The 23,735-nt window shown below is 46.7% G+C and overlaps 2 protein-coding genes across 6 annotated transcripts in view; one reads left to right on the top strand and one right to left on the bottom strand.

Moving 5' to 3' along the window:
- The window catches only part of MYO7A (myosin VIIA), a 63,532-nt gene extending 45,366 nt beyond the window's left edge, over positions 1-18,166 (top strand). For both annotated transcript variants that reach the window (XM_069016874.1, XM_069016865.1), the window contains 20 exons: positions 661-834; positions 1,993-2,220; positions 3,516-3,686; positions 4,687-4,804; positions 5,064-5,190; positions 5,305-5,474; positions 5,577-5,767; positions 6,313-6,437; positions 7,150-7,307; positions 7,807-7,960; positions 8,075-8,230; positions 8,592-8,697; positions 10,383-10,496; positions 11,557-11,644; positions 12,438-12,544; positions 12,740-12,925; positions 13,778-13,894; positions 14,360-14,443; positions 14,974-15,093; positions 15,807-18,166. In XM_069016874.1, coding sequence (XP_068872975.1) covers positions 661-834; positions 1,993-2,220; positions 3,516-3,686; positions 4,687-4,804; positions 5,064-5,190; positions 5,305-5,474; positions 5,577-5,767; positions 6,313-6,437; positions 7,150-7,307; positions 7,807-7,960; positions 8,075-8,230; positions 8,592-8,697; positions 10,383-10,496; positions 11,557-11,644; positions 12,438-12,544; positions 12,740-12,925; positions 13,778-13,894; positions 14,360-14,443; positions 14,974-15,093; positions 15,807-15,896 — 2,784 coding nt within the window. In that variant the 3' untranslated portion in view covers positions 15,897-18,166. The remainder of the gene's footprint in view (positions 1-660; positions 835-1,992; positions 2,221-3,515; positions 3,687-4,686; positions 4,805-5,063; positions 5,191-5,304; positions 5,475-5,576; positions 5,768-6,312; positions 6,438-7,149; positions 7,308-7,806; positions 7,961-8,074; positions 8,231-8,591; positions 8,698-10,382; positions 10,497-11,556; positions 11,645-12,437; positions 12,545-12,739; positions 12,926-13,777; positions 13,895-14,359; positions 14,444-14,973; positions 15,094-15,806) is intronic.
- A 1,034-nt stretch (positions 18,167-19,200) lies between these two features.
- Positions 19,201-23,735, bottom strand: part of GDPD4 (glycerophosphodiester phosphodiesterase domain containing 4) — a 38,615-nt gene continuing 34,080 nt past the window's right edge. For all 4 annotated transcript variants that reach the window (XM_069016820.1, XM_069016839.1, XM_069016830.1 and 1 more), the window contains 3 exons: positions 22,792-22,874; positions 21,131-21,213; positions 19,201-20,216 (listed from right to left, as the gene is read on the bottom strand). In XM_069016820.1, the coding sequence (XP_068872921.1) occupies positions 20,185-20,216; positions 21,131-21,213; positions 22,792-22,874 (198 nt within the window). In that variant the 3' untranslated portion in view covers positions 19,201-20,184. The remainder of the gene's footprint in view (positions 20,217-21,130; positions 21,214-22,791; positions 22,875-23,735) is intronic.

The raw sequence follows: 23,735 nt of genomic DNA, 5'->3' as shown, positions 1-23,735 counted from the left end.
CTGTCACAAGAACCACATCTTTGTCAGGACAGAATGTGGGGCAACAAAATGCCTATTTCTGTCAAGAATTTTCAGATAATTCCAACATATTGCATTCCCTGTACATCTTGGCTTTGCTCCAGAGTGTGTTGAAGATCAATCCTTTTGGCTGCATCAATATTTGTAAATTCAATGTGCTTGAGAGTGCTGTTGGGCATTGAGGCAAAGCTGGCCCAGAGCAAGCCCCTGTGTGTTCTAGGAAACTGTCTTCCAGATGAAGGTGGGTGCTGGCAAACTGCCTCCTGTGAGTGGTCCCTGGGACTTGTTTGGGGGTAATCATAGTTGGAACAGGCAGTTTGTGCAGAAATTGCTCTTTTTCTATACCAGCTTGCAAGCACATACAGCTGTGCTCCAGTGTCCATGAGCATTCCCTGGCATGCTTGTACTGGAGTAGGCACCTCGATGACTGAATGTGTTAAATAAAATATCTGTGACTTCTGAGTGCTTCCAGTGGCTGACCATACATTATCCCATTGATAAATATGGTATGGTAACATTGAAAAGCAGCCAGTTAGTAGGATCAGGAATTAGTTAGTGGTTACCAGAGTGGGGTGGAAGAGTATGCAGGTAAATAGTATTGAAATACACATAACATTATAAAGTTTGACTTTAATCCTTTAGGCAACCAAGTCCAAGAAACCAATCATGCTGCCTGTCACATTTATGGATGGGACAACAAAGACACTGTTGACAGACTCTGCAACAACTGCTAAAGAGCTCTGTAATTCTTTGGCTGACAAAATCAGCCTGAAGGACCGATTTGGCTTTTCGCTCTACATTGCGCTTTTTGACAAGGTATATCTTAAGTTCTGTTCCTGAATAGCTCTGGGAAAGAAGGGGGAGGTTCTCCTTGCTGTCACATAACTTCCAGAAGGCAGGATTATTTCTACAATGCAAGTGTCACCATGATTTTCACAAAAAGAGTAGTCAAACTCTGCAGCTGGGTTGTAGGAAAATCTCTCTCATTGGAGATATTCAGAATTTTACAGGAAAATACAGAGAAAGCCATTCAAAGAGGCACTGTTCTGACCAGTGTGCTGGACCAGAAGCCTCCAGAAATTCCTTTCCTCCTACATACTTATGTGATGCTATTCTCTTGCTCTCAGTTAAGCTTATTAGAGAAGAATTTCCAGTAAAACAACCTACCTGGATTTTTATGCAAGGGAGCCAATTAAATTTAATCAGAAAGCTAACAGTTGAAATTAAGCTCCCAAAATGAGCTAATATCCAAACTGCCATTCCTGCATTGGCATTTAACCTGATTTCTTTAACATAAAACCACATGTTTTTCAGAAATTCTGTAAAAATAAAAGGTGAGTATAAATGAGAGGGGTAAAACTTCATCAGGTGAGACAACAGCTGCAAGTCAATGAAACTAAAATATTCCAAGAGGTGCTGTGTAAGAGGATGAAGTATATTCTCACCTGCAGATGTGGCCACCTCTGCCTCTAGGTGGAGAAGAAAATGGTTTATACTCTGCCTTCTTCATCTTTTTTGAGGAGACATTCAGCCAGGGATGCTGAGTCTGAGGGGATATAGTCCTTTAGGGGCTTCATGGCAGATGCCAAAGAGAAGGCAGGTAAATTTCTGTAACAGGACAGGCTTTTTTATTCTGGGTTTTTCTGATGCTTAGCATGGTTGGGTCCAAGCCCATGACTTTGAAACAGTGTGTTTCAAAGCACAATATGAATCAACAATAGTTTAAAATGGGACCATTGGCTTTGCTGGTTCGTGTTGATGCTCTCCTTTCAATCTGGATGGGAAACTGGAGCTCAAAATGGAATGACTCAGCCATGCTGCAGAACTATTCAGTCTTGTCTGTCTAGAAGACATAGATACATTGATTGTTGTGATTATAAAGGAAGTCTGGCTGAGTGACTCAAAAATAGATCTCTACCGAGAAAGGTCTGCATTTGGTCAGGTGAATGCCACATTTCCCTCTGCCCTTCCCAGGTGTCCTCGCTGGGGAGTGGCAATGACCACGTGATGGATGCTGTGTCCCAGTGCGAGCAGTACGCCAAGGAGCAGGGAGCGCAGGAGCGCAACGCGCCGTGGCGGCTCTTCTTCAGGAAGGAGATCTTCACTCCCTGGCACAACCCGAGTGAGGACAACGTGGCCACCAACCTCATCTACCAACAGATCGTGCGAGGGGTGAAGTTTGGGGAGTACCGGTGTGACAAGGTGTGTGACCTCAGCAGCTCCCAGTCTGGTCCAACAAGTATCTTTGAGATGGTGAAATAGGTTACAACAAAGGGAATGATAAATATTCCTCCCTGGACACCCATTAGCTTGGGCATTATGGTATTCACATAGAAAACAGGAACTACAGCAATCAGATGCTCTTGACTGGGCTTGGATGCTTCCATGTGCTGCATGAGCACTGTCTCCTGTTGAATTTTGGATGGGAGAGTGAACAGGCACTTTGTCCATCTGCCTCAGTTTGGAGGACCACAAATAGTCTGTAACCAGATCACCAGACCAGCAGTACACAGCAGAACCCTGCTTGGTGAATCCTGCCAAGCCTTAGGCATGAGAGATGATTTGCAGGATACCCAGACCTCTGCCATGCAGTACAAACCCAGTAATGTTGCCATATACTGAACAGACACTGGCAGCATAAACACAGCATCAGAGTCTCTGGGAGCTCACAGAATTATTCCAGTGTCATGGAAAGTAGCATTTCAGGAAACATCAAAATCTCTGAAAATATCCATCATGGTTTTTGGGTAGGATTTTTTAGCAAACAGCCAACTTTTTGTGGGGCTTGTGTGGGGTTTTTGTTTCTGTTTAAAATCATCTTGGTGTCAAATTGAAGACATCCCTCTTCCCCAACACCTGACCATTCTCCTGTGATCTGGTAGAATCCAGTCACCTTGGAAACTAAATCATCTTTTCACATCTATATTGAATTAACTGCAGCTCTTTTATCCTGTCAGAAATCCTGTCCTTTCTCCCTCACCTTCTGCTGCTCCTGGTCTCCCTTGTGCTATTACCATTTCGATAGCTCTGTTGCTTCACACCAAGTGCTTGAAATGCAGCTGCATTAAAGGATGTTTTACAGTTCTGCATTATGCACACGTGCAGTTGGTGGGCTTCCCAAATGTGGGAAATGATGGACATATGCAGTTTTCAATCATTAAGCTTTGTCTGCCATAGCAAAATCACCCATTGCCGACTGCAGACATCAGAAACAGACTGATCTGCAAAGAAAGGCTGGGGCAAATGCTGCCACACAGTACAGTGCTGTGTGGTGCTGGTCACTGAACATGTTAAGGCTTAATCATAGCTTTTAGTAGTCAGTGTCCTGAACTTAAGTTGTGCAAAAAAGCTGCAAAAGGTGAAGATCTGCCAAAGAGAAGCATCCCCACACAATTCTGTAGTACACCCAGCCTCCACAACAGGCTCCTGGAGTGGTGGAGGATGGATGTTGTGGTGACCTGGTAACAGCATTAACTTGGTTTGTTTGGCTCCTACAGGAGGAAGATCTGGCAGAACTGGCTTCCCAGCAATACTACGTGGACTATGGGTCAGAGATGGTACTGGAAAGACTGCTAAATCTAATTCCATCCTACATTCCGGACAGAGAGATCACAGCTTCAAAAACAGTGGAAAAATGGGCTCAGCTCATTATAGCTGCACATAAAAAGGTGGGGACTATAGATCACCAGTTGAGGACCACATTGAGCTTCAGTAGCTTCATGTGCCTTTTAAACGTGTCAGACATCATAGCTCAGCTCTTAACCTGGCCTGAAGCTAAATCAGCGAGAAAGGACAGGGTTTGTATTAACCATATTCAGCTTTACCACTGGGTTTTATGCAAGATCTGACAGAAGACAACCTGCAAAGATTTACTGTGAGATGCAAAATGCCATTTCTGGGGTGACATTCCTGTTACATGAGATTGTGGTGTTACTGGTTGTATTACAGAGGTGGTCCATGTCTCCAGGCATTGTCAGGACCTTGTTGTGCCAGGCATTGTATAAAACCTCCCTGACTTCAATTAGAACACTTGTGACACTCTCACATGGCAACACTGCATAACTCATTACCCAGTACTCATGACCACTCCTGAGGGGTGATGTTCCTGGCATGAGGATGGGCATTCAATTAACATCAGGAGCCAGCTTCAGATTACAATCCCTACAACTTAAACATCTCCATATGCATTAGGAGTCTCACCTCACTTGAACTGTCAGTGGAGACACAGGGATTCACTTGGATCTTGCACATCCTCTGTCAGCCTGTCAGCTTTGTACAGAGGTGTCAGGTGTTTAAGAATGCCCTAAATAAGGGGCTCAAGGGCTGATGAGTGTCCACTTCCAGCTAAAGGAATGTCAAGCTGAAAAGTAAACACACACTTTAGGGAAACCCAAAGTCAGCTGAGATGAGCCTCACTGAGACTGGTCACTCCAGATGCTTGTCCAGCCTCTCTAAGTCAAATTATTCCCTAAAGTGGGAACTGAAGGCCAGGACTTTGTCCAAACTGTCAGTTGTTCCTGTAGTAGTTTGTTTGGCCCTTAGCCACACTGAGACCTCCATTAATATTTGTTCCAAGATCTTCAGGTTACATGGATTGATTTTCTTTGCTCTCTTCTTGGTTATAACTGTGTTTTGCTTCATGTTGGTTGTGGTTTGCATTTTCTGTAGGGAATTTATACTCAGAAGAGAGCAGACCCAAAAAAGGTCAAGGAAGAAGTAGTGGATTTTGCACGTTTCAAGTGGCCTTTGCTGTTTTCTCGGTTTTATGAAGCCTTCAAATTTTCAGGTGAGTCAGTAGAGCACATCCCCAGCGGACAAGATGCTCTAAAGCAAAATGAAGGAGAGATGGAGATTCCACAGACAAGAAGGGACCCATCTAGCTGGTCTGTTTTGGATACATTATTTTTTGGTGCATCCTGATTAGCAATGGCTCAGGCTATGGGTCTGCCACTATATCTCTCCATTAAAAAAACATCCTTCTTTGGAACATTTTCTGTATCCTAAGACCCTTCACAAACTGATTGAATGACTTGTCTTCAACCCAGGGCCAAGCCTGCCTAAAAATGATGTGATTGTAGCTGTCAACTGGACAGGAGTGTACTTTGTGGATGAACAGGAGCAGGTTCTCTTAGAACTCTCTTTCCCAGAGATCACAGCTGTATCAAGCAGCAGGTAAGGAGCAGTAGACTTGGCTGGCAATCTCACCATAGATCAGTTCTTTTCCAGGCTTTGCCTCTGGATGTCATTATGTTTCGTGTTTATGTCTCCTATAAAAATATATCCCAGAGGAGGAAAGCTGCAAGGGCAGAGTTTTACCCTGGCCACCATTAAAGGTGATGAATACACTTTCACCTCGAACAATGCAGAGGATATCCGGGACCTGGTGGTGACCTTCCTTGAAGGACTAAGGAAACGATCCAAATATGTGGTCACTCTCCAAGACAACCCAAACCCAGGCAAGAAAATAGCCCAGCTCCGTGGTAAACATATGGATAGATTGAATATTCCCAAGGAATTTGGAAAAAGACAGTTCAAACCAATGGTTGTTTTTTTTGCAGTGGGAGAAGAATCTGGGTTCCTCAGCTTCCTTAAAGGAGACCTGATAGTTCTGGACCAGGACACAGGAGAACAAGTGATGAACTCGGGGTGGGCTAATGGGTTCAACGAACGGACCAAGCAGAGAGGGGATTTCCCAACTGATTCCGTCTATGTCTTGCCTACAGTCACCATGCCTCCGCTGGAGATCGTGGTAAGCTGTCTTACAGAACTACACAACTTGGTACAGGGAGGTCAAAGCCTTCCTGAGGTGCTTTCATCTGGCCAGAGTCTCCCTGAAGGTAAGGCAGAAACCAAAGTGGATGAGAGAGGTGACAAGTTGTCCAAGGCAAAAGTGACCTCAGCCTTTCTTCTGATCTTGGCGCTCAGGATACCACAAACTTGTGACTTGGAATATCCATGTATTGTGCTAAATCCCTCCAGCTGGCCTGGTTGCTTAAAGGTGTATTTATGGTTGGAGGGAACTGCTACATTCACATATGGAGCTGTAGGTTCCAGAGCACATTTTCTTCCTCAGGAAATGATCCACATTATGGAAACATCTGTTATTCCTTGCATTAGTGACTGAGAATGGCCCAGAGAAATGACAGCTGCATAGTTCTAACTGCCTGTTAACAGGAATTGATGGATTATTCTCATTTGCACTGTTCTTGTTTTGTATCTGCTTCCTCTCTTTGAATACATCAGATATATTTTATTTCAGATATACCAGGTAACAGAGAGCTTTTCATCCCACAGGCTCTGGTCACAATGACCCCTGACCAACGACAAGATGTTATCAGAACCTCTCAGATGGCAGTTTCAGACAGTGAAGAAAGAGTAAAGCCATACACCTTGGAGGAATTTTCCTATGATTATTTTAGGTGAGTTTTTTAAACCATTCTCAAAAATTATAGGAATCCATCAGCAGGTAGCTTGGGAATCAGAAAAGTTGTGCTACTGGAAAAGACTCTGAATACCCCATTGTGTGACTTTGTACAACTGTAGCCTCTGGTTTAGGTCTTGGCATTTGAACAGCAGGTTTTCCACAGACAAGGTCTTATAAAGGATTTCTTCTCAGCAGAGGTGTAGCAATGTGAAATTTAGTATAATGTGGGAGGATGTGCTTAGACTATATAGGCATTTTCATCTCAGCTCCAAAAATCTAAATGTGCACCACTGCTGAGTGCAGCTGACCAAAGCTCCCACTTCTGTTTGGATGGGCTGGCAATCCAAACAGACAGACCAGATCCTCTGGGATGTCTTCAGCTTGTGAGGCTTACACTGCTAGGTGATATTCTTTCAGTGCGGCTGCCCTGGCCATTCATCCATCATCCTTCCTGTGGTTTGAAGCTTTTTGAGATAGGGTTGGTGGTTGTGGTGTCAGTACTTTGATAGGCTCTATAGAGACTCCTCTGAGTCATAGGAATGTGCAAGTGTTTATCTTTGGGCAGAACTGGAGCTTGCTAAATTGTGATGTCCAATTTGGTGTAAGAGTTCATTAGCCAGATGCTGTGAGCAACCTTTCTAGGTGAAACACAAGCTGTCCCTTTTATTCCTGTAGTCTTCTACCTTTTGCTTTGTATTTGCCACCAGACCACCTCCAAAGCACACCCTCAGCCGGGTCATGATCACCAAGAGCCGTGGAAAGGACAAGCTGTGGTGTTACACCCGCGAGCCCATCAAACAGCCACTGCTGAAGAAGATCCTGGGCAGTGAGGAGCTGTCCCAAGAAGCCTGTATGGCCTTTATTGATATCCTTCCTCTGCTTGGGAGTGCCTTTGGGCAGCAGGTCTGACAGACAAAGGGCTGAACAGGCTCTTTAGGGCCCCAAGCAAAGCCCAAAGAAAGGTTTGTGGTCTCTCTTAAGGGCTGTGGGACCATGTCACAGGCTTGGAGATGGGTGTGCACCACAAATCTGTACTTAAGCATCCTTGAAATCTGAGGTGTGTCCACTTCTTAATAAATGAGGATTAGGGGACCAGTTATTGAGTCCTGCTGGTCCACACTCACCAGTGGTGTTCTGTCTTGGTTCAGCTGACTCTCTGCAAAATGCACCTGCTGTGGAAGGCCACAGCCCTAATCCGTGTGAATGCGGACCAGTCCACATGGCCTCAGGGACCCGGGTTGATGCCTGAGTATCCCTTTGCAGCCACTTCTGTAGTCATGTGTAGGATGTCTTTTAACAACGTCATCAACAGAGGGGCTTCTCCAGATATCCCAGTTAGCTTATCCTTGACTCCTACCTCCCACCAGTGCTGAAATATATGGGTGACTACCCATCCAAAAGGACCCGCTCAGTCAATGAGCTGACAGACCAAATATTTGAAGGTGCCTTGAAAGCCGAACCCCTAAAGGATGAAATCTACTGCCAGACCCTCAAGCAGCTCACAGACAACCACATCAAGTAAGGGTTGTTTGTTCCCCTTTCCCCAAATGCACTAGACTGTGTTGCACAAAGCAGATCTGAAGTGTCCATGCCATGAGTGATTTTCTCCCTCCTGGATTTCTTCTTGCACAGATACAGTGAAGAGAAAGGCTGGGAGCTGTTGTGGTTGTGTACAGGCCTTTTCCCTCCGAGTAACATCCTCCTGCCCCATGTCCAGAGGTTCCTGCAATCCCGGAAACATCACCCCTTGGCAGCAGACTGCATTCAGAGACTCCAGAAAGCCTTGAGGTATGGCACCAAAAGACCTCCTAGTCCTGACTGCGCCACAACATCCAAATATGTGTGAGAAAATACAATTGGGAGATATTTTGGTGACTAGAGCACAGTGAAAGCTCACAGCCTCCCTCTCTATTCCACCAAACTGATTGAAAGAGACATTGGGTTGCTGTAAGCAGTGCAGAAAAATAGAAATGAATCAACTTTGTTCAGACCCACTTAAGTCACTCTCTTCTTTTTAGGAGGAAAAATATTCTAATGTTAACAAACTAGATGAAGTTGTTTAAAAAGAATATGCATTAAAAGGGAAGATTTAAACAAAGCATTCTGACTTTGATGATGCTGTGACTCTTGCCACCTCCTGTTTTTGCAGGAATGGATCCAGGAAATACCCACCCCATCTGGTAGAAGTGGAAGCCATTCAACACAAAACGACCCAAATTTTCCACAAGGTTTACTTCCCTGATGATACCGATGAGGTAAATGGGGGAGAAGGAAATTTTTTTCTGTCAGGATGGCTGTCAATTTTCTTATTAAAATCTCAGAAGAAGGTGATATTTGTTCTGATTCAGAAAAGTTCAGCCTTTCCAGAAGCCTCTGGGCCAAAGCATTACAAGGAAAATCCATCCTTGTCTACTCTTTTTGTAGTAGAGTTGTTGCAATTCATGTTTTTCAAGGTATGGGTGCTCTGCTGGTGTTCACTGGAGGCTTTACAGTATGACTGCAGAAAGAGGGAAGCTGGATAGGTTCATCCACTCACAGTAGCTCACAAGCCTTGGCTCTCAGTTATTTGGAGCCTAGACCAACGATACCCAGTGGGGTATCATGATGGGGCCCCGTGGGGACTGGGCAGACTGCTGCAGCACTGGAAAGTAGGTGACTGAAATTACCCCTTTGGACCTGAGATGACACAGAAATCATACCTGCACTCAGGAAGCTCTCACTAAGCATCTTACATGCTGATAAGGCAGCTAGTCATATTGATGCCAGAGCAGATAGGCATGTCCTTGCAGATACTGCTGTCTCACAGTACTGATTAGTCTTCCTATGAGGCTCACATCTCTCTCTTCCCTCATGCCCTTGGGTACAACTAAAATCCTGTATTCCCAAATAGGTTTATTTGTAAAACAGCCCACACCCATAGAAGGAAAAGGATGATTCCCCTGCAGCAGCTGTGAGTGCCCTTGTCTATCTGTAATGGAGAGTTGAGCGAACTCTTGAGGCTTCTCATCACTTTGGGTATTTTTTCCTACATGACCAGCAGTGGACATGACACTGCTTTGTACACATGCATCTGTGTGAGAGACAGTAGGAGGCAGTGTGGACTTCTGCACTTGGATGGGTTTGCTGTGATCCTTCTGGCCATGGAAGTCATCATGTGGACTGGCAGAGTGGCATCATTCCAGTACAAGATGCATCTGCTTGAAGTGCTGCTGAGCATTAGCAGCACTGAACCCCAGATCAGACTCTCATGGGATGTGGAACATGGGTCCTAGTGGTTTGGTGATTCAGGCTAACACAGCCATGCATGTGGGGGTCAGGAGCTTAAATTCCTTAAACTGCTATGGACTGAATCTCATTAAGTGGGCAGAGCAAAACTGAGGCAATGTAAATGCTGAGCACAGCTCAAAAACCAAAACCAGAATTGGGATGTGCATAAAATGGGACAGATCTTTAAACATCCCATCCTTTAGATATCCATAAAACAGGAATCATTTTCCTTCTATTCTGCTATCTAGAAATCAGGCATCTGGCTTAGGCCTGGTCTAAGCCAGGCATCTGACTTCCTCAGCATCACTGGAGAGACAGTTGGGACAAATCAGCCTCGAGGTCTCTCACTCTGTCTTTCCCACCCCTCTTCCCTCAAACAAATAGTTCTGACACTTCACTGTTAGATAGAAAAATTTCCTGCATTACCTAGAGAGCTCTGGATAAGCCAGCACAGGATATAGATATAGCATTACAAAGCACAATGGTACAGCAGTAGCGTGACAGAGCTTCTGCAGGCATCCCTTCCAATGCCCAGAGCCCCAGTCCACAATGTCACTGATTTCACTGGTGGTGGGCATCTAAATCCCTCTGTGCACCTGGAGCTCCTCAAAGAGAGCAAAAAGTGGAAATTAACCTTGAGACAGCAGTGGTGATGATCTTCCTCTCTCTATAGGCATTTGAGGTGGAATCCAGCACAAAAGCCAAGGACTTCTGCCAGAACATCTCCAACAGGCTGCTCCTGAAGTCCTCTGAGGGCTTCAGCCTCTTCGTCAAAATCTCCGACAAGGTGAGTGACCCACCCTGAGGTTCTCGGGACAACCCGCTTACCAGTGGGTACACATTGGTGGAGCCACAGCCATGTGGTGAGCAGCATTTCTCTACAAGCTGTGTGGCATTTCTAAGTCAGATCTGACCTGATACAGGTGAGGTTTGCAGTCCCACAGCCCTGACTTCCAGCAGTCACCCCAAAGGACTTAAAGCACAGACAGGCAAAGCTCTCCTGGCCTGTTGCTGAGTTGGGTTTATGAGAAAGGACTAAGTAAGAAAAATGTGCAGCTTAGAGCTGCCTCTGGCAACTGGGAGAAATCTATGGAGATAGTAATCAGGAAGGGAAAGGAATTGTTGTGGTGAAACAAGTTGCAATGAGGAGTAATGGGTGAAATTAGAGACAGAGCCTGAAGCAAGGTGCTAGCAGGGGCTTTCTCACATCAGCAGTTTATAACACCTCAGTGTTAGCAGCACAAAGCAGTGAGCAGCACCTACAGGAGAGGGACTGGGGCCAACCCTGCCTGTGGTGTCTTGCCACTTGTTTTGGGCACCACAATATAAGGAAATACAGCTGTTAAAGAGGGCTACAAAAACAGTGAAGAGGCTTGAGGGGAAACCATATGAGGAGCAGCTGAGGTCACTTGGTCTGTTCAGCCTGGAGAAGAGGAGACTGAGAGGAGACCTCATTGCAGTCTGCAGCTTCCTCATGAGGGGAAGAAGAGGGGCAGACACTGATCTCTTTTCTGGGGTGACCAGTGATGAGACCTGAAGGAATGGCATGAAGCTGTGTCAGGGGACACTTAGACTGGATACTAGGGAAAGGTTCTTCACCCAAGGGGTGTTTTGGCACTGGACCAGGCTCCCCAGGGAGGTGGTCATGACACCAAGCCTGACAGAGTTCAATAAATATTTGTACAGTGCTGTCAGGCACATGGTGTGATTCTTAAGGATATCCTGTGGAGGGCCAGAAGATGGACTTTGATGATCTTGCTGGGTCCCTTCCAACTCAGGATATTCTGTGATCCTGTTGTATGACTCACTTGCTTAGTCTTTATGACTTTATGGGCTGTGTCCCCTAGGTCATCAGCGTGCCAGAAGGAGATTTCTTCTTTGACTTTGTGAGACACCTGACAGACTGGATAAAGAAAGCAAGACCAGCAAAAGATGGTAACAATGACTTTTTTCCTTTATGGGTCACACACAGCCTTCCTACAGCCCTCCATCCCTTTCAAACAAGACTGACCACATAGTCTGCCACAAGCACTGGAACAGGCTGTTCATGGAAGTGGTGGAATCACTGTCCTCTAGTGTTCAAAAAAATGTAGATGTGGTGCTTAGAGACATGGTTTAGCGGTGCACCTGGCAGTGTTAGGTTAATGGCTGGACTCAGTCTTAGAGGTCTTTTCCAACCTCAGTGATTCTGTGATTCTATGATCTGTTGGGCCACACTCATAGGGGTGGTGCTCTCTACACAATCCCTGGGGACATCACCTGGAAGGTAATCCATCAAGGAGCAGCAAAACCTCTGCTCCAGGGCTAGTCCTGGCCCCTGTGAGGAGCACCTGCTGGAGGACAGCTTTCCAGGAAGTGCCTGCAGGAAGGTTCCAGTGGTGGGATTCATCTCACCTCACCAACCACATCCACAGTGGAACTGGCTGCAGCTCTGGTGAATTTGCCAGTGGTTGCAAGGCACAGGTGCCTCCAGGGTACAACTCCTCTGTCCTGTGTTAGGCATGGGCACTATCAGTGAGGTTGTGGAAGTGAACCCAGACACTTTTTTCATTTCATTAAAGCTTTGCATGGCAGTGATATGGTTTGTTCTGCAACATCAGAGCCCAGCTGGCCTTGTGAATGCCCCTGTCCCTGCAGGTTGTGATGGTGCATGGGCACTGCTGGATGCAGACACTGATCTCCAGCTGGTACTCTCACCATTGCTGTTATGTTTGCTTCACTTGCACAGGTATAGTGCCTTCCCTCACCTACCAAGTGTTCTTCATGAAAAAACTGTGGACCAACACAACGCCTGGAAAAGACTCAATGGCAGACTCAATCTTCCACTATTACCAGGTGCGCCGGGACTCTGCAATAGCTGTGGAGACTTGGGAGGGATTAGGAGTAGGTGTAAAGACTTGTCCATTTGCAAATGTTCCCTGGGCACAGCCTCTTAGCCAGGGGCTGGATACCTCCACAAATTCCTTTTAACATCTGAGGATGAAGGTCCGCAGGCATCCTCTCTATCTCTCTGTTCTTTCCTCCATGCAGGAGTTGCCAAAGTACCTGCGTGGCTACCACAAGTGCTCACGGGAAGAGGTCCTGCAGCTGGCGGCTCTCATCTACCGGGTCAAGTTTGAGGATGACAAGTCCTATTTCCCCAGCATCCCCAAACTCCTGAAGGAGCTGGTGCCTCAGGACCTCATCCGGCAGCTCTCTCCAGATGACTGGAAAAGGGTAAACCAGCAGCTTGGTTCATAGGTGTGGCTGGGAGATGCCCAGTCTCTCAGGTGACTTTCACTGACATTCAGTGTTGAAGCCGGACTGCCAGAATGAGTGACCCTGATCCTTCTTGAGCCTTATCAGAGCTTCAGCCTCCCTGGCACCACCAAGAGAAGAAATTGTGTATGCATGTTCACATACACATGCCTTTCCCTGGGTTTTCTTTGTCCTGAGGCTGTGGCTGTAGCGGAGGATGCAAAGCCAGATGGAAACATGCTAAGAGATGGTCTCCTGTAGAGGTGGTCTGTCATTTAATGCAGACTAATGAGTAAAGGGATAATTCTCCATGCTTCACACAGGGAGAACTGTGGCACAGGTGCAAACAGGTCTAGCCTTAAAACATTAGAGGTGTCTCACTGTCAAGAAATAGTCTGATAAGTCCTTTCCGTTTCCTATCTGATATCAGCATCTCTGGGTTTAAGGTCTCTCAGTCTCATCTGCTGTATAAATTGAAGAATCAAAATTTACAATGTCTTTAATGGAGTCACCAGCTCAGCTTATCTAAGAAGGACCTGCCTTGGTTCCAGGCCCTGCTCCTGTGACCAGACAGCACTTTTTTGAAGTGTTATTGGAGCAGAGACTAGAACCAAACATCAAGGCCAGGTTGGACAGGACTCAGAGCAACCTGCTCTAGTGGAAGGTGACCCTGCCTACTGAAGGAGATTGGGACTACATGATCTTTCACAGTCCCTTACAACCCAAACTCTTCTATGAGTCTGTCATTGTGGGACTGATGCTCCTTCCCTGCAAACATCCCTGGTGCCAGGTGGTGCAAACCCTCCATCTCTGTTATGTTCTCTGTTGCAGTCCATCGTGGCATACTACAACAAACATGCGGGCAAAACAAGAGAAGAAGCCAAGCTTGCCTTTCTAAAGATTATCTTCAAGTGGCCTACATTTGGATCAGCATTCTTTGAAGTGAAGGTACCTGCCCTGGGGGTTCTCTGGCAGCTTTTAGCCAAGATCAGGAGCACTGTACCACAGAGGGGTTCCAGATCCGAACCAGACTGGGACAACCCTGATGAAACAGGGAAGTAGTGTCATCATAAAGAGCAAATACACTCATTCATTGCTGTCCTGCCTCTTTACACTGACAGAAGCATTGTAGAGCTTCAGCATATCTCAGTCATTGGGGCTGTTCCCACAGCTGTGCTGCTGAACACACAAGAGCCCTTCTCTGTTTTGCCAAGGCAAAGGGGAACCTGTGGTATTCCAAGGGATGTGTCTCTACCCACCACAAATCAAATCTGGACCATCCACCATGGCACTAGAGTTCCATCAAGGACTGCAGAAGCCAGTGCTGTCAGGAGAAGACAGGGAGAGAGGAAATAGGAAGGGGTCTGATTTTGTTTGATACATCCTCTAACCAGTTCATCTCATTTCCAACAGCAAACTACAGAGCCAAATTATCCAGAAATCCTTCTAATTGCCATCAATAAGCATGGAGTCAGCCTCATTGATCCCAAAAGCAAGGTAAGCAAAACTTAGGTATTCACCAGATGCTCCTGAGCCCAGTCCCCAAGCCCTCACAGAAGACATCCCAAAGAGTATGTTGTTCAGAACTTAGTGAGTTCTCTTTAAGCCTAGTTAGAAAGGCTGGATAGACAGAAAACTTTCTGGAGGCAGAAATTCACTGTTGCACAGAGCCAGCCCAGCCTTTTTCAACAAAAGATGGATTGGGAGCATCAACTATTAGGGCCCAATACCTGGAGAATGCACACACTCCTTCCTTAATCCTTTCACAGGCAATAGGAAAGGAGCTGGAGTAAATGAGATCTTACTAGTTACTTCCACCACCTGCATGGTCATTCTAGTATGGCAGTCCTTCACAAGATCTGGAGGATCTGGAGTCTTGATCTCACTGCCATTCCCGTGAGTCTTATCACAGTAGACATCCTTGGCCTGCTGTGATGGAAAGTGAACAGGGACATGAGAAGTGCCCACAGCCCTTCATGGAAGTTGAGGCTCTTGCATGTTGAGTGTCAGTCTTGTGTTCCCACCAGGATATTCTCATCACTCACCCCTTCACCAAGATCTCCAACTGGAGCAGTGGCAACACGTACTTCCACATAACCATTGGCAACTTGGTGAGAGGAAGCAAGCTGCTCTGTGAGACCTCCCTGGTAAGAAGTGTTAAAGATTAGACCAAATCCTGTCTTTGGCAGCAAATTGTGTCTCAGGGATTCTCTGGACTGAAAGTGGTCTCTCAGAAGAGCTGCTGATACGTTTTTTCTCATTCTGAATTTCCTATGGCTCTGCTCAAGGAATCAGGGCTCTCACTTGGTCCGTCATCCAACATACAAGCAAGCCTAAGGTGCCTGGGGTGTTGCTGTGTCAGGACCCTGGGGGACTGCTCCCTATCACTGGGCCGAAAAACACCTTAAAGCTGGTGCGGGCTCAAGGGGTACTCTTGAGCCCTTCAACCAGTATCATTTACCCAGCTTGTCCCTAGTAACAATCACAGCGACAAACCTCCTCCTAGACTATCTTAAACCCAAAGCACAAAGGATAAAAATTCCTTCTGGATTAATTGTTACTAATCTGAGGCATTCAGTATTTTGTTGGCCATTTGAAAATCCGTGTCCTATCCAGAGCTCCCTATGTCCTTACCTCAGCAGCATCCTGGGACAGGCAGTTCCCCCATCTCAGTGTTGCAAATTGTTTGGACAGTGTTCCTTGTGGAGGTAACATTCACTCAAGGAGAATGGGGAAACAGGTCAACATGTACCTGAAAACTCAAAAGTCAACAACTGATGGCCAGTGTGTTCAGGAAGCGCAAGCCAGAGAGTGTAAACTCTGCTCTAGAGGCTGCTAACATCTTCCCTCTCCTCCTCAGGGGTACAAGATGGATGATCTTTTGACCTCGTACATCAGCCAGATGCTAACAGCCATGAGCAAACAGAGGAGTGCAAAGGGTAGCAAGTGAACTGCAAGAAGCCACTGGCACGTGGTCATGGGGCTAATTCACCAGCTGAGGGCTGTGGGATACCCTTGCAGCTGGGCGAGAACCTTTGCCTCCCAGATGTGGAAGATGAGCCGAACACCATCAGGGAGTTCACTGGATTCTGATCTTGAGGGCTCCAATCCCACCTCCCCTTCCAGCGAAGATGACTATCTCTGACCTATTCACCTTCCTCACCCTGCATCTCAATCCTACACCTCAAAGATTTCCAGGGGACACCATTGCTCTCAGAGAGTGACCAAGGCAAAGACACTCCAGCAGGTTTGCCTGAACCCAATGGTTGGCATCACAAAGGCTCTTGGAAGAGGATTTGTGTGTCTGTGTGTGTGTGTGTGTGTGGTTTGCTTTGCTTTCATTTGTTGTTTATTTTCTTAAATATGAGAGCTGTAAGGATGCTAACAGTTTTTTGGTGAAGTTCTGGGAATTTCACGTTTGAAGAGGAATAACAGAGCCCTGACCCATGCTGGAAAGATGTCCAATGAACACGGCAGGGCTTGGTTTTTTTGTCATTACAAAAGAATACACTGTGTTCTTAAGATGGACAGAAAGATAAAGCAGGCTGGGAGGAGCACATTTTAACTAGGAATCAGAATAAACAACCTACTGATCGAACAGGCTAGAGTACTAAAGTGCGATCTGTGCAATGCTGGAAATATTTAAAGAACAAATTTTAAAGTTTTGTTTCTTCTTCTATTTATTTTTTAAAATATTAAAAAGGAAAAAAAAAATCCTGTATTTCGTGCCGATATCTGGATGATGACTCAGGGCTGAGGGTGACCTGCAGAACAATCCCTTGCCCAGGGATTCCCCAAGAGCCATGTCTGCCAGAGGCTGAGTAAGGCACATCTTTCCTGACTTAAGGGCTCAGCTGGAAGTGAAGGTTGGAAAATTAGTTATCTCCTTTTTCTCCCTGTGTCCAGAAAAATTAACCTTGGGAGGACTTTTACTGCAAGCTTCAATATGGATGTAGGGGTTTTGAACACCCCATGCTTGGAAGACTGAGGGCGAGCCTATGTTGGGCTGTAATTCAAACATGAACTTGGCCATTGCGTTTGTACCAGCTGAGGATTTTATTGTGCTTTGTGTGTGTGTTTCTGTATAAAGCAGCTCTTCATGAGTCCCAGCTGGACCTGAACCAACTCACAGCAAGGGCAGACTCCTGATTTCCGTGGGCTTTTCTCCATCTTTGACTGGCTGTACTCATCTGCTGGCTGTTTGCCTCACCTGCCACCCAACGCCACGCAGCGTGGACCAGCTTACTTTGGAGCAGAGAGGAGGCTGAAACCATGTTGTGTCTGGGAGGATACAGGGGAAGAAGCCTGGGGGTGCCTTTCCAAAATCCAGGCTTCAAAGGAGCACATGGCTGGGTGTGGGGTATCAGGAGAGGTGACAGTTGTCCACCAAGATCTGGTGTTGGTGCCACTAACACTGAGTGGATCTCAGTAGATGTTGAGGCCTCTCTTGGTTCCGTGCATTGGACTGGGTTTGGCTGCTTTTTGTAGAAGTCCATATTGTGGGGTGTCACATGCTGCTCTGTTGAGCTCAGCTGCGCTCAGGTCTCCAACACCATGGTGTGCCAGGCAGAACTGGCAGTGCTGCCTACCAGACCTCAAGGACTGTGACATCCAAGTGGGATGCAGCAGTGACTTAGGACTGTGGTTGCTCCATCAAAGCAAATGAGATGCTCCATGGAGACATCCACCATCCAGACAGGGCTGCTAGGAGATCCTCTTCCTCTATCATCCTCTACCCCAAGCACTCTGGTGATGGGAGCATGGTTACACCAACCAAGGCTACGCTGGGAGCCCAGCTGCCTTCACACCATCCATCTCTGACATTTCTCTCTCTTCCCCAGCTGCCATGATCCAGCTGTCCCAGGGATCCCACCTGTCCTTAAACACATGCCTATCATCACCACACATTCACTGCTTTTTCTGAGTCTGCAGCCATCCCTGCCTCCCATAGCACACTCAGCAGATGACCTGCTGCACAGCAGTGTTTCCAGAGCTGTTCTGGGTCATCTTCCCCCTCCCACTACCCTCATCCGTCCACTTACAGCTCTGTTGGCCTCCCATGCACCCCATAATTTTGGGGGAGGCTGGAACTCTGTGTGCGTGTACCTGTGTGTCTTATGTATTGGCATCTGCTGGCCTCTTTGTATTCACACCAAGCGATGTAACATGAAAAAACATGTCCAAGTGAAATACTCCAATTAAAAAGCATCAAGTGGCTTGTGGGAGGCTGTTCTGCACTGTGCAGTTGTGGTGACATCTCCGGGGGAAGGGTGGGATCAGGGCTCTCAGGTTCTTGGGGACAAGACTTCTTGCACAGTCCAGTTTCTGGTGAGAATATCCAGCAGTGGGGAGCAAACCATCAGTGTACCCAGACTGGAAATTAATTGAAATCTTTTCTTTTGGGATAAAAAACACTGAAGGCTGACTGTCTCCATTGCTTGTCCTCTATAAAGGCTGAATCTTCCAGTTTTGAGCTGAATCCCTGGAACTGTTGGGTGAAAAGTTTATGTGTGGGAGTCAGATGACCAGCCATGTGCTTAACAAGGTTGCCAGACCTTGCTAGCTGTCAAGCAACAAAAATAGTTAGCCACTGAGATGTGACAGATTGTAAGGCATTAAAGGAAACCACAGGTCTAACTGGCCAGGCTCTGCCTAAGCAAGGCTTCTGAGGATGAGGAGGCCGAGTACAGGGAGTTAGCAGTGCGTATTGGCCAAGCAGCAGCTAGATGCACAGATCAAAGAGCATCGAGGTGGCTTCTCCCAATTAAAGGCAGTGGTTGGGGGACCACAGCCAAGCCCCTCACTTGAACACCAAGGGACAGGCTGAGGAGTTCATGGTGTACACCATGCTCAACCCACACGCTCCCCACCTCCTACTTTTGCTGCTCATACTTCCCCGAGTGGTACCCATGACACCTATCTATGCAAGGCATGGGGAGGGGGATTTAACACCATCCACTCCCCATATTTCATCGATCTGGAGCTGCTCTACAACAATTCATCAGCCCTTTAGCCTTTTTCCAAAGGAGGATGCTTCATTTTTTGCATTTCTAGCCTCCAAAACACTCCAAAATTGCAACTTGGAAAGGTTTGGGTGCTTCTCAGCACAGATAACTCTGAAACCTAATGCTTTCCTCTGACTTGTGATCACATCATTTAACAAAAGGCTCATGTATGAGAAAATGTCTATAGTGTGAATCAGGTAAAGACTACTGTATTCTTTCCCAGTTTGCTGAAATAAGAACAAAACAGGATAGGAGAGGTAAAATGTATTTAAAACATCACTTGAAATTTACAAAAAATGTATTCTTATTATCTGTTCAAGTAGAAATATATGGCTTAAACCTGAGAGATGTTTACATCTCCCTTACAGAGCATAGGCCCCCTCCCCACTGTGTGACAGCAGCCACCAGGGAGAAATGAAAATTGGAATAAATCCCAGGGTGTAGTACAGGTGTACAGACCTTCCCAAGGGAAAAGCAAACAGGACACTTGGTGGGACCAATTCACACACAGCTCCATCCTTCTGAAGAAAAGTTGTTGGTGTGTTACCGGTCATAGTCCCAGTAGCTACATGGCCAAGACATTAAAAATCCTTCAGCCCCCATGGGAATGACATGCCTTCACCCACAGACAAGGGGAGGAGACTGTCCTCTTAGGCTATGGCAGGGCAAGAGTGGGGAAAAGGAAAACCAAAGTTACCCCTGCCTCTATTATAGAAAGGTACCTATTGTAATGACCCAGCCAGCAGCACCATCGTGGTGGAGACAGTGTGCTCTTGGTGGTGGTGGACACCTGCAAGGAGGGAGGAAGGGAGGTAGTGTGTGGAGAAGAGGCTGGTCTGATAGGAGAAATCTGGGCACCTGAGAATGAGGAGGGCTGGAGGATGCTCAGATGTTTGCAGCATGTGTCGAAACAGGGCTTACACACAGCACGAATGATTGCCCTGGGGGATGCCCGTGGTCTCAGGGCTAAACGGTGGCTTCCATGTGGTTGCTGCATCTCACCATAGTGCACAGTTTCTTCATGGCTGCAGCTCCATCTGTGCTCTCCTACACCCCAAGGATCCCTGACAGGCATGGGAGTGTGAAAAAAGCTGTAGGGGAGGAAGGTTGGTGCTTATCTCCAGCAGGGCCATGAAGGCAAATGGCTCCTCCTCACCAGGTAGATCTGAGCCCCCCCAGCTGGTCTCCTCAGCCTCATTGAGATGGCAGGTCCATGTCCCCTCTCTGCCCATGTCAGGCCAGGACAGCAGGCATGTCGTTGAGCTCTGGAAAAGGAAACACATGGTGAGCTACCAAACATCTGCATCTGTTCTGACATCCTGTGAGCAAATAGAACCTGTTTGAAAAGGCATGCAGCCCAGGTTTGGTCATTTTTTCTGGATGATAGCTCCATGGGTGCAGAAATGTGGTGCATGGGAGGGTCCTCAGCCAATCCCAACCTGCCTGGCAGAACCAAGAGTGCTCAGTGCCTCCAGAGTCTCTTTTCACAGCATTGCAGAGTAATGAATATTGGAGGGGACATCTGGAGGAGCCTTTGCTTGAAGCAGGGCCAATTGGATTGTGCTGCTAAAGGGTTTGGGGCTGAGATTGATGCCTTTTCCTGGTCTTAAAATCAAGAGTCAAACACGGTTAGAAGGGAAAAAGGAATTTTACCTCTATTTGTTTTAAGGATCCTTAGGTGCACTATGTTTAGGTCGAATGCACCTCCATGCAATGCGCACCCTCCCAAAGATCAGGTATAATATTATAGGTCTTACTAATTAGCATATCTATCAAAGATTCCCCAATGAGAGGCTCAAATGAGCCCCTCTCCCCCAGGAGCCTTCCCCTGGATGGTTTTATCTTAGTTTACAAATGTGTTCTGGAGAGGCCCTTGGGGTCTGGGGCACCCTGATCCCTAACTACGAAGCTTCTAAGATGTTTAGTCTCCTAGCTGAACAAACAAGTCCAAGAATGTAGGCAAAAAGCACTACGAATAGAGAAGTTGTAAAAAGGTGTAACAGGGGTTTAAAAGAAAAGGCAAGAAATCATCATGGCATCAAGATAAACCAGATTGCATCCTTCCTCATAACCCTCCTTATAAGTATGGACATCCATCACCAACCCATCCATCAGGATCCCGGTGCTCCCACAGAGACCATCCTGAGCAGGATGCAGCTGCTCTCCTTGCCCTGCTCACCTGTCTTGAATTTGTTGTATGTGCCATTCTCTATCATCGTGTTACTGTCCTGGACACAGCAGGAGAAATTCTTCTCTCGCCACCTGCATGGGGCAAAGCATCTGGGTCAGGCCACTGCTTGCTGTGGTTTTCCTCACAGCCCCCTGCAGCCTTGGACACCTTTTTCCTACTTTGTGAGGGCAGGTATTTTGGGATTTTCTCAGGTCCTTACCGAGAAAGGACTTGAGTGCATGACTGATGTCTAAGCACACACACTCCTGTGTGCAACAGCATTTTGAAGGCAACTTTGTGACTAAGCCCTGTTTTCTGAGCAAGATTTAAGAGCTCCAAAGCCCCAGAAATGTTTACAGCCACTGGCTCTTAAGCAGCCAGGGAAATTTAAAAACTGTGATTTTGGTGTGTTCATAAACCTGACAAGACCACACGGGGCACTGAGGCATTGCTGGTGGCCCTTCAGTCCCAGGAGGGCTGGGGATGCCCTTGCTGGAAGGCCAGCCCAGAGAACTTCATTGTTTGGTTGGACCAGAGTCATCCACAGGATCCTGGGAAATGCACACAACAGGAACATGATCCTGGAGAGATGGGCATGGGAAGGTCTGATGGTGGTGGTGATGCACCACCCTACAGCCTTGAAAACAAAACGAAAGCAGGACCTGAGGAGAGGAGAGGAGAGCAGAGCAGAGCAGAGTAAGAGGGGAAGGAAGGGAAGGAGCAACCTTGCCTTGGGAAGGGAAAAGCCTGGATGCCCAGCAAAAATGCCTGTACAGCTACTAGTTCATCACTGTCAAACTGCTACTAATTAATTTTTTCATCATCCCAGAGCAATAGTAGCCCTCCAACCTTTTCCTATGCCGAAGCAAGTCACAGTAAATGGCAGGCCAGAGTGCTCACCCGGGGGCTTCCCAAACTTTCCTCTTGCTGCCACTGGCAGCACAGTTGTACTGCCAGCACCCTGCAAAAAATCTCCCCTGGGCTGCCTGCTCTGATCCTCCCACCCATCCACAGACAACCATCTGAAGAGCTGAGCCCAGCACATCCTGCTTTCTTTGGGCACTACTGGGATGAGAGCATAGGCACGTTCCTCATACAGCTGTGGCAGGGCAGAACATCCAGCAGCCAAACATGACCAGCTGGGGTGAGCCTGTTCTATGAACCCCAGATTTCCCAATAATCTTTGACAGAGGGGAAGGAAAAAAATGTGGTGTCTGTGACACAGACATTTTTGTGTGGGACGATGGATTTCCTGTGGGGTTCTGGCATGTGCAGAAAGAATGGGATGCTCTAATATTAACATTGGGAGCTTTCCTAGCAAATCAGTCCAATGAAACATTGTCAAATAGTAATAATAGAAAAATAATTTCCTTTCTCAGCCCATCAGCTTTGATAATTGGTTTATGTTGCTATTATAAATCCACCAGTTCTCCACTGAATCCTGAAGGTAGACAATGCCTGAGCTGCCAAAATGGAAAGGGAAAATGAGAGAAAGCGGGAGAAACAGAGAGGTTTGGGGGGACTTTAGGGGCTTTCTTCCATTTCCAGAAGGGAAAGCTAATGTTCTCAAGTGTAGTTTTAACCCTTCAGGTCACCTGAACACATCCCTCCTTCCCTCCACCTGGAGCAAAAGATCAGGTTAGAATGGCCATTAACAACTTGGTAGTTACCAGTGCAGAGCAAAGATGAGTGAGATGAGGAATGCAGAGGTCAGATCTGTCAGGATCCACATGATGTTGTACTGCCGCGGAGTCTGGAAGAGAAAAACAGAGGCTGTGTCCACCACTAAGGACCACAAGATTTGCAAAAAAAGTTACTCAAGCTCTTTCTTCCTGTTGAATATGGCTGTTCAGCTGCCTGGTTTGCATCTGCAGTAACATCCCTTGAGTATTTAAAGCATTTGGTGACATTTCAAAGTGGCCACTTACCACTGCGTTGTGTTGGTGCCAAATCATTCTCCTTCATAAAAGTGGGTCTGTTTTACCATAGAAGATTTTACCCTACCACAGTGAATGCCACAGAGACCTCTTGTGTGTACAGGCAGGCCTTGCACTTCTCTGCTTCACCCCAATAACAACATTAACTGGTGGCATCTCATTTTCTCTGGAAAAACTACCCTTTACTGAACACCACAGAGAGCCTGGGGTGGCTCCTGCTTTAAGTCTAAGAGCATCTGAAGATTCATCCTTAGACTGGACCTCCACCCAAACTTAGGATGGACTGAAACACTGCAGTTCTCTGGAGGGGAGCATTGTAAAATCTAATTCAAGAGTGTGAAGCCAACTGCTTAAAGTCCTTACAGAGACTCTGGTGGAACCAATGCCCCAGGTGCTTCTTGGCACTACAGGTTGTCCAAGGCAGAATAACAAATAGAGAAATTATGTGAAAATTTCTCCCAGAAGGAAGGCTTATTTCTGTGGTTGTTTCCCTTGGACTTGTAGAACAAGACCAAGTTTGACAAGGGCAGTGGAATGCTCTGGGAAAAGAGAAACATCTGACACCAGTAAGGTGCTTCAAAAGGTTAGAAATGGAAATCCTCATGCATCAGCTTGTTCCCTCAAAGGTCCTTCCTTTCTTCCTGCACAAGTCTCAATATAACTTGTTTTCCCTGATC

Source organism: Aphelocoma coerulescens, chromosome 1, assembly GCF_041296385.1.
Source record: "Aphelocoma coerulescens isolate FSJ_1873_10779 chromosome 1, UR_Acoe_1.0, whole genome shotgun sequence".
Lineage (NCBI taxonomy): Eukaryota > Metazoa > Chordata > Aves > Passeriformes > Corvidae > Aphelocoma > Aphelocoma coerulescens.
Note: the sequence above shows the minus strand (reverse complement) of the source record. Positions and strands in the feature narration are given on the sequence as shown.